Source organism: Astatotilapia calliptera, chromosome 13 (assembly GCF_900246225.1).
Source record: "Astatotilapia calliptera chromosome 13, fAstCal1.2, whole genome shotgun sequence".
Lineage (NCBI taxonomy): Eukaryota > Metazoa > Chordata > Actinopteri > Cichliformes > Cichlidae > Astatotilapia > Astatotilapia calliptera.
The window spans coordinates 20,031,629-20,046,006 of NC_039314.1; the positions used below are offsets into that span (position 1 = coordinate 20,031,629).

The 14,378-nt window shown below is 40.0% G+C and overlaps 1 protein-coding gene across 1 annotated transcript in view; it reads right to left on the reverse strand.

The window, feature by feature from the left end:
* The window catches only part of LOC113034943 (serine protease HTRA1A-like), a 28,531-nt gene extending 15,532 nt beyond the window's left edge, over positions 1-12,999 (reverse strand). The window contains exons 1-3 of the mRNA XM_026190126.1: positions 11,761-12,999; positions 2,389-2,488; positions 1,615-1,819 (exon numbers count right to left, since the gene is read on the reverse strand). Of these exons, the coding sequence (XP_026045911.1) occupies positions 1,615-1,819; positions 2,389-2,488; positions 11,761-12,220 (765 nt within the window). The 5' untranslated portion in view covers positions 12,221-12,999. The remainder of the gene's footprint in view (positions 1-1,614; positions 1,820-2,388; positions 2,489-11,760) is intronic.
* Positions 13,000-14,378: the final 1,379 nt, after the last annotated feature.

Here is a 14,378-nt window from a genome sequence, read left to right on the forward strand (position 1 = left end):
GATATGGTGGGACATTTATGTACAGTCATCAAGGGCATGGAAAACATGCTAATATAATGGTGGAATAATTGTACAGCATTTTAAAAAACAAGAATTGGTTCAGATTTTATCACTACAGTCAAAAGTCAAATATATACATAAATACATTTACTTAAATCATTTAATAAGTGACTGAAGGTTCTGAAGGATCTATTAACTTGAAAAGTTAAAGAAAAGGCCAAGGTCTACTAACTTCTCAGTGATCATGATTCATTGCAGCTGGTAGTTTGTCTTTGTCAGGATAAAAAGGATTTGTTTGACTCAATGATCAATGCTGACCAATACTCAGAACAAAAAAAAAAGAAAAAAGAACAATGGGAGAGTCCAACGAATTCAGCAAAGATGTAAGAAGACGAATTGCAGCTTTACACAAGTTATGAAGGTGTCTTGGAGCCATTTCTAAAATACTGGATATTCAAAGATCATCAGTTCAAACAAATGTATAAGTTAATCAGAATTGTGACAACTTTGCCAAAGTCTGCAAGAAGAGCCAAAGTGTCACCCTCAGATGAGAGAAAATTGGTTAAAATGCTTAAAAACAACCCAGGAAATACCAAGAAAACAAGCCTGCCATGAACTGGAAACTACTGCAACACCAGCTTTACTGTACATAGAAAAGAAAGTTTTACACCACCATGGACCAATAGGGGGCTGACCAGGAAAGAAGGCCCTGCAACAACAGTAAGCATGACTAAAATTTGCAGCTGCCAACATGCACTAACCACATGTCTTCTAGAGAAACGTTTTACAGTCAGACGAGACAAAGACTGATATTTGGCCACAGCAGCAAGAGAACAAAAGGTGAAACTTGCTAAGGGAAATTAACCACATATTAATAGGGGTGTTTGTATATAGTTGAGCCTGTATAATTCTGACCCTGTGTGGATGACATAAAATCCCAAATAAATTCAAACTTGTGCACCAAATTTAAAGTCATTAAACATGTACATGTACAGTCATTGCACCCTGCAAAACAGATAGTTCAAAGAAATCATTAAAAACTTACCATGAAATTTTAGAAAATACTTCTATAGCTGAAAATTAGATATTGTTAGAAGTTCAATAACACCCTCATGTCTGCATGCTAGCTAAGAATAAAAGCCAAAAGGCAATTAGCTTAGATGCGCATAAAGACTGTCAGAGAAATACTGAAAGCATACATTTGTCTCGTTTGTTTAATCAGTACATAAATAGAAATGTCAAATAACTATGAACAAGTAGTTAAATGCTCATATTATTTCTTGGCGAACAGAAGCCAAGTGTATGACTGCTTTGAGTCTCTACTGCCAAGTCTTTACACTGAAAACAAAGCTAATCAGCACATCTGGCTCTTGCTTAATGTTTAATGTAGACAGATGTATGGTCTTTTTGATCTTCTTATCTCACTCTTGGCAGGAAAGTGAATGAGGACTATTTCCAGTATTTAAAACTATTCCTTTTATGGTGTGCTTGCTTAGATACGAAGCAAGAAAAACAAAAGCGAACAAAAAATTAATGGTGTTCACTGAGAACACCTCTAACTACCACATCTTCTAAATTTTGCAAGGTTTCTAGAAGTCTGACACTTTAACTAACCGGTGCATCGATCTCAATGAGGGCGATGTCTGATTTCTCATCCACGTCTTTGATTTTGGCATCATAGGAGGCGCCGCTCTTTAGCTCCACTTTCACTCTGTGTTTATTGGCCACCACGTGGGCATTGGTCACAATTTGGCCATCTTCAGACACAACAAAACCAGAACCACTGGCCACTGCCACTTCACGCTTGGAATAAGTCATCCTGTGGAGGGAAGAAAGGGAGACATTAGGAAAGAGTAGGAAAAGGTTAGACTACTGGTATTCTTTCCTCTCCCCTTTAACAGTTTTTCCAGAATAGTAAAATAAAGCAGTACATGGTGTAATAGAAGTGTTAAATGCAAACCAAAAGTATGTATACTATATATATATATATAAACAGTAAGAAGGTGAGTATATAAAGCTAAGCTGGAGAGATGAATAAAACAAGAGACAGATCTAAGTGAAACAACGACAGATGAAGGAGAGACAGAAATCTGAAAATCAGAGGGTTTTGACCTTCAAAAAAACCACTTCACAAGTGATGGTGACAGACAGAAGAGAGATGAGACAGATGAAGAATCAAAGTGTCAAAGAACAAGAAGCAGAGATTAAAAAGCACAAAAATCTGGTCGGATGATTTTTAAAAAGAAGATGAAAGACTAAACTTGAGAATAAGGTGCTCTACCAACTGGTGCAGTGTGTTTAAGTACACAGGTAGGTTGTAAATTCTAGGGTTTTTCAGTCTGCCCCTCCCCAGCACCGAGCACAGACACACAGGTACGCAGCTCATACTTGCGGTAGAGTTCAATGTGAACCACAGACGGAGCAATTTTCTCCACCACGTCGGCAATGAAGTTGTATTTGTGCCTCGGGCTGTCTGGATTGTCTTGAGCTGGAAATACATCATGCACACACAAATACACAAATAGGATGTCAGCCTGGTAAAAACAAACAAAAGATGCATGGAAATACTGCATGATGTAAGAGCTGTGTGAGGATAGAGAACCAACACATTAAACTACCCTTCATCATAACACATCTGGGAAAAGAACAGATGACAGTTCATCTGCGGTTGAGACTGTCTAGGTCTAGGTCTGACACACATGTACTCACTCATTTACAGAGTCTGGTAATAAACCTTACAAATAAACACTTCACACTGACATTTACCCTTATCTTACCCCATGGTTAAGGGTGAAAACAGAGCAGTTCTAAAACCATCCGCAGCTCATTTGTCAAGTATAACACACAGACAGTGTGACACTGTATGTTAAGGGACTGCCAAATTCACTGAATCACCCATCCAGCTTTGGTAAGTCAGGAAATGCTGACTGACTTACCTGCTCATTAAATCCTACTCAAATGACAGTTTAAGCAAGGCTATGAATCAAGACGTCCCCAACCTTTCCCTCTTTGCTTTTCATCCTTCCATCCATAAGCTGTTATTTTGCCACGTACTTTGAACTATTTTGTCTCACAAGAACAATTTTCAGTCATTACTTTCTCCTAGATGACAGAAATTGCAAAAGTATAATCCCCTGGATATCAGTGATTGCACTGAAGGGTAAAGAAACAACAAAGAGACACTTGAGTTGCAGTTAAGCTAACACCAGCATTTAATGAGCATCATGCTGCTGTATGGAACACCATTAAAAAGTACAGTCCACAAACATTTGACAAACTGCAGGAAGTAAATTCTTCTGCATGTGGTTGAAGTCTTGGTGGTCGCAGTGAAGCACCAAAATTTGTTTAGCGGGAGTTTGTTAGCTGTGAAAGTGTTCTGTTAGCTAGCAACCGTATTTATAAACTGAAGATAAAAGATGGATACAGATCAGTTCTGTATCTGAAAAGCAACGCCAATTCAGAAGTGACTTAAACCAGATCTCTTTCTAGTGGACTGTTGCAGTGGGCCACACTGAAAAGTTAATGAAGACATAAAATTAACAATGAGCAGAACTGAGTTTAACTTATCGGAGAGGCCCTTCACTACAGCTCACAACAGTTTCTCATGAGGCCCCTTGGAAAAACGAATTACCAACCCCTGCTGGAAGAAGTCATAAGGAAAATTACTTGGATTAACACTTTCCTGATGAGTATGTGGTTTCCATGTTGGACCCACCCCTTCCAGCACTTCCAGTTCTAAAAGCTAAAATGCTCAGACACTTCACAATGGTAGCTCAGGAAAAAGTGGGCCTTGGTTATAAACTGTTATGTTTTTAACTGAATCATAAACACAGAAAGATGCATGCATGCACACCTGCGACAAGAAGCTCACAGTAGTAGTGATTCTGGTAATATTGTCCTCCCACTTTCCCTCAGCTGAGCTGTAATGTAATTCAAATTCCTTTACACTGGATGTGGACAGAAAACAGTTCTACATGAATTTACTTGCAGTAAGGTTTATGGATTTTTTGCTCATGTTATTAAATATTAACAACGGCAGTAAGGTCATGCTCTTTGGAAAGAGACACTGTTGTTGAGTTAAGCACAAGGAATATCATTTATTTCTAATAAATTAAAGTGAAGTGCCAATATGTCCGAAACTGGACACCAAAACAGTCTAGATGAATGAACAGTGCTACAGTCCGGAGGAAAACATATAAAGTACATTTTGAGGTGAAAATTCCTTCAAGATAAACCCTTTGAGCATCATGAATCAATAATCCAAATCAATAATTTTACTAGAAATTTTTTGAGTTGTGGAGTTTTTCACCTCACGGATGTATGTACTGAAATCCATTTCAGTCCTGCTAATAATTGTCAAGCTATTTCTCTAAAAAAATTCAGATGCCCACCTCATATTGTAATGAAAGGACAAACGAGGGGCTCACCAAAGTTAGCAGGTTTCTGGGCATCTGGCGATTAAGATTGCCTGTGCAGAATTTTACTATAATCCATCAAATGCTTGATGATTATTTCTGGGTATACGGTGTACCAAATGCTATTCTTAGAGCTAAAAGCCACTGAAAGAAAAAAGAAAACCAAGTTGCTCATAAATAAATGTAACCCCTTTTTTTCCCCCAACCCCGACATATATTTTCCTGAACTTTAAATCAAGTATTAAACATTATAAAGGCCAAACAACCTTCTTGCAATAGTATGAAGAAAAGATGGAAATGTTGGAGTAATTTCCTCCCTGCTAGCTTCAAACCCGGGGGGTTTCGTGGTCAGCTCTGATAGGATTACTGTGAGAGAAAGCAGGGCCCGGGGTCCAGAATCTGTGTTGTTTCTGGAGTGCACAAACAGGCTCCCAGTCTCTTCCACTTCACCATGTTATAATGAGTGAGGCCTCCTTGCACACATGCGGAAACCAGGAACACTCTGCTGCCACTACAATGCCAGTGTGATGATAGCAAACTTATAGGCCTAGTGGTGGTGATTTGGTAGAGACAGGATGTCATGAATCAGCCATTTTCTCCTGAGTTATATAGTGAGATAGATCATTTCATTGCTCAACTGAGCTTACAGCTGAAGCTTAGAAAGACTTTACTGTTGGAAAATTAAGTTGACTTATGAGCGAAACTGAAAAGAAGCGTCTAGATGCCAAAACGTGACTGATTCATCTTGATATGTGGAGAGAAAGTGGGATTTAAAGGCTTCTGATCACTGTCTCATCTAAGTATTGCTCACGAAAAACCTCTCCATCTGCTGAACTGCTGCTATAGTAAGATGGGATCTGTGATTGCAAGGTAATTTTCTAAACAGCTTATGTGTGTGTGACATTTATACATTTAATTAGAGTCATTATAAGGAAAGAAAAGAGGACATGCTTTTGATGGTGTGAAAAGTGGTGCGTTCAACTTCTTTTGAAAATGGGCTTGTTTAGGGTGTCACAGAGTACATTATAATAGACTCAGAAACTGCATGCAGTTTCAAAATAACTGCATGCAAATTTAATGGGCATAATTTGCCCGCAGGAGCTATTTGGAGATTACCTAAAGGCAATCATTTAGAAGCTAATGTAAAAGTAAGCTGTAGGTCACTAATAAACAAGGCAAATGGCTTTTTAGTTCAAAAAGCAGATTGAACTAGAAATCCAAGTAACATAGCGTTTTTCCTCATAGGCGACAAAACCAACATAAACACATATAATAGGCATATAATAACAGAATGACCAATGATAGACTGAAAAGCATTTTTCATGCAGATTGATCATATAGAGATATATACTCACTTGCCACTTTATTAGGTATACCTGTTTAAGTACTTGTTAATGCAAATATCTAACCAGTCGGTCACATATCACGTGCACATGGTGACACCAGCTGAAAGTAATTCAACTTGAATATAAAAATGGGGGGGGATTTAAGAGACTTTGTATGTGGCATAGTCATTGTCATCAAATGGAGTGGTCTGTTTATTTCAGAAACTGCAGAATCTGCTGGGAAAAAAGAAAAAGAAAAAATCCAGTTCTCTGGATGAAAACATCTTGTTGATGGCAAAGCACAGAGAATGGCCGGACTACTTTGAGCTGATAGGTAAGTCAACAATAACTCAAATAGCCACTTACTACAAACAGAGTATGCAGAAGAGCATCTCTGAATGCACAGCACATTGAACCTTGATGTAGCAGATGGACTAGGGGTGCCCAATCCCGGTCCTCGAGAGCTACCGTCCTGCAGCTTTTAGATGCATCCTTGTTCCCACACACCTGAATCAAATGAATGGCTTGTTATCAGGCCTTTGCCAAACATGATGGCATGCTGAAGAGATCAAACCATTTGATTCAGCTGTGTTGGAGTAGGGATGCATCTAAAAGCTGCAGGATAGTAGCTCTCGAGGACCGGGATTGGGCACCCCTGGACTAGAGCAACAGAAGACCACACCGGGTGCCACTCCTGTCAGCTAAGAACAGGAAACTTGAGTCTACGGTTCAAATCGGGTCTTCAAAATTGGACACTGAAAATTGGAAAAATGTTTCCTTATCCGATGACATGTGATTTCAACATGTGGATGGTAGGGTCAGAATTTGGTGTAAATACCATGAAATCATGGATCTACCCTGCTTTCTATCAGTAGTTCAGGCTGATGATGTAATGGTGTGGGGGATATTTTCTAGACACACTTTGGCCCCCTTCATACCAAGGGGGCATTGTTTAATTGCCACACACTATTTGAGCATTACTGCTGACTATGTCCAGCCCTTTATGCCCACAGTGTACCCATTTTTGTTCCGGGCGCTTCCGGCGGGATAATATGCCATGTCACAAAGCTCAAATCACTTCAAAGTGACTTCTTGAACATGACAATGAGTTCACTGTACTCAAATGGCCTCCACAGTCACTAGATCTCAGTCCAATAGAGCACCTTCGCAATGTGATGCAACATTATTGATGTGCAGCCTACAAATATGCAGCAACTATGTGATGCCATAAACCGAGGAATGTTTACAGCACCTTGTTGAGTCTGTGCCACAAAGAGTTTAGGCAGTTCTGAAAGAAAAATGAGGCCCAAACTTGTACTAACAAGTGTAATAAAGTGGCTGGTGACTATATCTGTGTGCACCAAAGACGCATAAACAACTTTATAGAAAGTAAACTGGAAGTGGAGTATTTCACACTTGGTAAATTAAGAAGCGATATATTTGGTGTAACAGCAAGTACACACTCTTGTTACTCCGACTCACCCTGTCAGACACTTAGTCTAATTGCTTCGGTTTATAGGAAAGCATTAGCAGAAATAACTACTGACTATAAAAGTAGTATGATAATATGATAAACAGTAATACTGTAAATGTTAATGATTAGCAGCACACCACAAAATATCACTTGAGTTTCAGGGCAATGGCAGACTGAGACTTATGAACAGTCTTGTCAATATCACAGACATTACGCTGCTATTCAGCAGATATTTTGGAGATGGCACTTAAGGTAAAAGTGGGGATGGGTCAAGTGAGTTGCATGTAATATAGAGTGGATGTGGTGTTTAGATTTTTAAGCAGTCCAAAAACAAAATTGTTCTTATGTGGGAGGGTGGCATTCCTACTAAGCAGTAACTTATCCTGACAGAGAAGCGTATACACACTCTCACCACACAATTTAAATGATATACTGACATAAAAACAGTAATAAACCTGCTTTAAGTTTCTGTGACCTGATGAAGTTAAGATTTCACCCATATGCAAGACATATTGAGAAGTGTGGTAACTGCTAATGAAAGCCTCATAATATTTAAGTATCTATTAACAATAATCAGATGTCGGAAAGAGTTTTTTGGAGTCAGTTCAAGCATTATGTGGGGAAAACCATTCAAAAACAACATTTATTAAAAGGAACCTAATTTAAAAGTACTCTCCCCTCCCAACATACACACTCAAAGCCCCCCCTAACCTCACAATCCCATACATCCATTACCCCTCCCCACTCAACACACGAGCTACAGGTCAGGGTGTCTTTTCTTCTTCAGCTTTCCCATGCATAGGACCCTTCGTTTTATTGGTTCCTGCAGACTAAAAGACGATTTGTGTTCTCCCAAGAAAAAACCTTAAGAAATGAAAAAACATAGATGTGAACAAAGTGGATTCAGTCCAGCTGGAATTAAGCTAATGCACTAGCAAATCTTTCAGATATGTTAAGAAGGAGGGGCAAAGGAAAGGATCGTTATCAGCATGGACATCCGGTCGGAATGCAAAGAACACAGCCATCAGTTATTCTCCGGAATTTTAGGTTTGTTTTCCTTTAGATCAAAGGTAATTTAACTAACCAAAGGGGAAACTCATATAAGCTCTGAAAGAGCCAAAATAAGTTTAGAGTAAATCATTAACTTAAAGATAGAAATGTTTAATAAATTAACTCTTTTCACTCCACATTAGCATGAGAATAGTGAGGGGAAGGGTGTATAGCCCGCATACAAGGTGTGCCAGGTGGAATAGAGGATTAAAGGAACCAGTCAGTGAAAAGAAAGTAAGGTCAGCAAGTAAAGCTACGTCAAATGGGTTGTTGTCAAAGGACAGTACTGATTGTTTAAAAAAAAGCCAATAAAATGTAAATAGTATGGCCCCTCTTTGGCCTTAAAAAGTATGGCAAGTATGCGCCTTAGTGCATATGTTATTATAAAATTACTTCCAGTAGGTCATTGATTTTGGCTCGCTGTACTTCTTCAATGATTCAGAACATATGAGCTTGCTACAGTGTTAAGACCATGAATCATTTTGTTTCGATGGGGCTTTTTTCCCCAGTTATGAAAGCATACAGTTGAGCTTTGCCGCTGTTTATAATACTACAATGACACACTGGCAGCTGTTTCAAATGACTCACTGAGTGATTATAATTAACCCAATTTTTCCATTCCCAATATTGATTCAATTTACCCTATTTTAATCCAGTGAACTTAATTTTTTCCATTGTGAACTCCATCTAAGGTTGAAAGCACATAATACAACCAGAAACACTCACACTGAGTTAGTAACAGGGCAGTTAGAGCAGCATGGAGAACCCATTCAAAACCATGTCCCATTTTATTGTTAGAAAATGATGTATGTCGATCAGTACAGCAGCTGCAAGAGCAGGTTTTAACCCTTTAAAAGATATTAAACCAATGCAATATTCAGTACAGTGTTTAATAACACTTATCGTGGCCCATAGACAAGAATGGAGGTACAGCAATTTGGTGTGGTGCAAAAGCATTACATTTCTCTAATTAGTGCAATTTAGGAAATTCGGACATACACAAATGTGCTTATGTTGCGGTCAGTATTAGATGACATTAAAAAGAGGCTGAGCACGGAAGAGGCTGCAGCAAATATAGTTTAGCAGAGACAGGAATGAAGGAAGCAGGAGAATTACAGACATCAAACAGGAAAAAGAACAGATGAGAAAAGCAGACAGGCAGACATTCAGAACCAAAAGCAGACACTGACAAGTAGAACAACAAAAACAAGTCACGTGCATGTGCCCAAAAATGATGTTTTAACATCATGAGTGGCTGAAACAAGTTGCTGAAGAATGTGCGTATTCAGCAGATGTCACTCGCTGGAGTCACAGAGTACATTCTGTCTGCAACATCAGCTCTGAATTATGAGCAGCACAAACGGTGTCGGGTTTTCAACTGGATTAAAGTCTAAACAGATTATAAGAAAGTCAGCCTCACCTTCACGTTCACACCTTCATGCAACCCCTCCATAGTTCTGGTTCACAGTTTGAGAGGCACCAAGTGATTCAGTTCTGATCTCCAATACTCTTCAGCGCTTTTCCTGTCAGTCTGTGTCACATTAGTGCTTTTAAACTGCCAAAAAGTTTTTTTTCTGCACTTTAAAAAAAAAAAAAAAAAAGATAATTTTTAACAACTATGACACCAAGGTCACAGTCAAATTTTGGCCTAGTTTTTTCTTTCTTTTTTCCCCCAAAATGAGCTACGCCTTTACTGTCCAGACACGAAATGACATCATGCAACTGCGCTCACATGTTTTCTTAACATGAGGCCAGGTTGCGGTGTATTTCAAGGCACTCAGAGGGGTTTAAGTTTCTTTTCAGTGTCAGCTCTTGACATTCTGAGTCAACAGACCTGTTCACAATTTATGTTAAAGTTGACATTTCTTTTTAAAATATGTGCTTCTGCTACAGTCTTAGTCAGCACCAGCCTGGACAGGGACAAATCTAATGCACGAAATAAAATGCAACTTCCAGCTATGGAAATTCTCACAGGGTGTCTTGGAAAATCAATAGCACTCACCACAGTCTTGCTCAGTTTCAGACATGGTTAGCTGCTCGGGAATGACTTAACCATTTAAGCTGCTTACATGACTGACAAACAAATGTGGCGATGCAGTCTGCCCTTCCACTGTGCCCACATGGTTTTTGATGTACATGTACAACTTTCCCGAAAATATGGGTTGCTAATTTTGTGTTTTCCTCAATGTCTCCTGCCTGTTTTAAACAGTCTTCAACAGAGGTGGAATTAGTGCCAGGAATTCCTTCATGTGACTGTTAAGTGTGATTTATGAGTGACAACACAGACCAGGAGTGAAAGACACTTCCACAGTCAAAAAGAGAAGAGAGGAAGAAGCTGGGGTGGTGGTGGGGGGCTGTGGCAGGGTGGATTCAGTAAGTTTCCAAGCCTTGAGGTAAGTTATAGATCTTTGATGCAACAGGTGTTGAATGTTGTCCTTTGTGTGTTTTTAAGTGCACATATGTTGCCAAATCTGAGGGGGAAAAAAGTACGTACACAGTAACAGTAAAAACCGTAAAGGACACAATGTTTTTACCACCTGCAGCATCACTAGTGATCGTTTTTTCATTCCTGGATGTTTTATGTCATGCATAAATTGTAAACAATTACACTACTAATGATGATATATGACTCATTGATTCATTTTGTACAGAATGTGCATTCTCATTTGGACTGTGCTGTTTCACAGAGCACCAGATGCAAAGAGTGAAGTCTCATTATAAGTGAGCTTCACTGATTAGCACAAAATACCTGTCACATGACACTATGACAAAATGCAGGTCCATACTGAAACACTTCCATTTATCATTATAAATATATCTCCAGTTATATTTAATAACAGTTTATATCATACATATCAGGTTTTGACATTCCATTCTATTCAGCTAATGCACATATTTCAGGCAAAGACCACACGGCATAAAGGAATCAACCAGATTATAGTCATGTGATTGCTGGTCATGCATGCCAGAGTAATCCTAAGGTTCACATCAAGCTTTACAACAGGGCATAACTCGTGGCTTCATTCAGCCATGGGGGGAAAAAAGAAAACAAAACAAAAGAAAAGCCCTCTCTGATCAAGTTTAATTGTAATGCAGGATCAAGGGCTGCACTTGAATGGCTGCTCTTGTGGTTCCAGACACATGGGGATTGTGTGCCACTGAATGCAGCGCTGAGCTACAACATCTGTGCGACCTTGAGACAATAAATGCCCAGTGAGGAATGATGGGATCACGTTCAACAACAAGTTGTAAATAATTAAGGTAAAACGGCCAAAAAATGACACCATGTTACAGAAAATGTGCAACGATTGATTTCAGCTGCAAAACTAATGTTTTTGGCTCACAACGCTCAAAAGAGAGTAGCCTATTCATGATTCTTGACACTATACTGTAATCAATTAACTTTAAACGTCGAATCTACTCCCTCCTATTTATTATCAATATCTCAGTGTGTTTTGGGTTAAGGGTGTCTTGATCAAAACAGTGTGAGTTCTACCTTTCCCGCAGGCTCCCCGCTGAATGAAAAGAACAGGTGGCTGTTGCAATTTCTGCGCCCGTCGACTGACCCTCTTCAGCTCGCAGATATTCCGGTAGGACACCCCATCGCTTCCACAAACCGCTTCGGTGGTTTTGCACACGCAAATCCCACTCTTGCTTCTCCTCCTCACCGTCACAGTGTATGCAATCCCGCCGGAGACCGAGCACTCCAGCTCCTCTCCGCACACTGGGTCGCCGAGCTTCCCACTGCCGCCGCAGGCTTCGCCTTCACCGGAGGCGCACACCGGGCAGCAGTGGCAGGCGTCGAGGGTTTGTCCTGTCGGACAGTCCGCTGGTAGCCGAGGACACATCGACTTATCACACCGGGAAGGACATCCGACAACATAACGGCTGGAGATTTGCGCATCCGCCGGCACGGCTGCAAAGGCTACGATTGCGCATAACAGCAACCAAAACATGTTTCAGACTGAAAAAGAAGCTCCCCTAAAAATTCACCAGAAACTTTTAAAGAGTTCCAAAAGGTCGCTCTGTGCTAGCAGTGTTATGGGATGACAGAGCTCAGTGCTGAGGGGGGAGTCATCCCAGCTGGAGAGGCATTTAACAGAAACTCCACTGCGTAACCAATTACGCGATTTTACGTTTTTGCTGGCACGGCATCAAACATGCAACTCACTTTCTAGATAATAACAACAAGCAGGGTGATTGGTGGCTTTACGTGACGTACTGAATCGGAAGAGTTAAATTACTGACATGTCTCCAAAAGCGTGAAGATAAATAATCAGAGGAAAGAGCAGAAAATTGCCATGACTGGTGGGAGGAAGTGATTTTAAATATATTAGTTTTATTTCAGCCTATTACAAAACTTTAAATATCAAGGTCAACTTGAAAACAAGCAAGAATATTGAGAATATCGAGACTATTTTAGTCCACCAGTGTTTCCTGTCGATGACTGATGAAATGAATAATAGCAGAATAAGGATGCATGTAGCCCAGATGTTTTACGCTATACAGCCTTCCACACATCCAGCGTCACTATTTCCTTATGCTGTAGTTATTTATTTTCCTGTTCTAATGCTTCCTTGTGAGTCACTCCTGGCACCCGCACAAGCCTCATGGCTAATTAAAAAAATCAGTGGTGGAACAATAATTGCGTGGATTGTGGGTTTTATGCGTTCATGTACACTTAATAAACAGCCAACTTTGCTCCAGTTGGAAGACTGCATGAAGACATAACTTATCTAGGCCTGTTTATCATGATGCAGGGTTAAGCACCCAGCAAGTAGGGGCATAACAAGTCTAGTACAGGTATCCAAATAAAGAATGCACTCAATTCAAGAGCAATCAACATCGTTTTGTACAACTAATCACTCAAAATATTTGTAAACATCAACTCTTGACACATTTCCAGCATCAGAGTAGCACATTTTAATTTTGGCAAACAGCAAACCGTTGTTAGATTAAGATGTCTGTGGTGAGCTGTAAGAGTCCAGTAAACTCTATAAATCAGCCTCATAAAATACCCAACACAGTTTGATAGACTGTGTTAAGACAGGCTTGTTTTTTCTCTTTTTTATGTGCCTCTTGGTTTAAATGTGGTCGACAAATACAGCAGAATATTTGTCCATGCCCCTGCTTGGGACCCTGTGGTGTGCTGGGGCTCAGGAAACCCAAATCTCTTGTATCTTTGGGGCAATTAGAAGGGGGGCATAACGGAAACAGACTGGACTCTTGTATAGCACAGGAAACAGAGTCTACAATGTAGACTGTAACCCAGAGCTGATGTTAAGAGTTAAATGACAGGGTTCATTCATTTTTTTCGCAGAAAAAACAAAAAAAAAACAGAGCTGAAGCTGAACGCTCTTTAATTTCAGTCCAAGACAACACACATTGTTGGCTGATGCAAAAACGGCCAAAACCCACGCAACATCATCAGCTCCGTTATGTGGCACTACGTAGGCGAGAAACGGTGGGAAAACTTGCAGATGAAAGCAACCTCATTTATAAGGAACACCCATCCTCCAGCCGAGGACAGTGAACGTAGCCAATGATGGACGCCACTGAGGTCTGTGTGATCTCGCCTCCCAAGTTTGTCCAGGCTGTGAGTGAGGCCATTGAAGGACCAAAATGGAGCTGTACTTCCACATCTGAAGCCACACCAAAGTCTGGCATCCTCCAATGAGCATAGGAGCTATGGTATATATGGAATATCAAAGAGCTGTACATCCAAGCTCATACTTAAACACACCAGCTAATTATAAATGATTTTGCTTCTTCCAATGACACCATCCACATGTACTTTAAAATGTCCACACATGCAGCATTCACAATTAACTGCACACATAGAGACGAAGCCCCTGAATATGCCATAACTCATTATCCAGCTGATTAAAGAGGCTTTAAATATTCAGTCCACACGTACCATATCAAGCTCAAGGCTGAATATGTAAGGAGCACCTCACTAAGAGATGACAAACGATGCTCATACATACGCTTTATCATCGATGTTGGAGTGGAAATACTTGCTCCATGTACAACACCAACTGTTCTACATTGCCAAGTTGGCTTACTTGTACAGTTTCCATTCATACTTTTGGTCCTCGATGAAGATGATTGTCT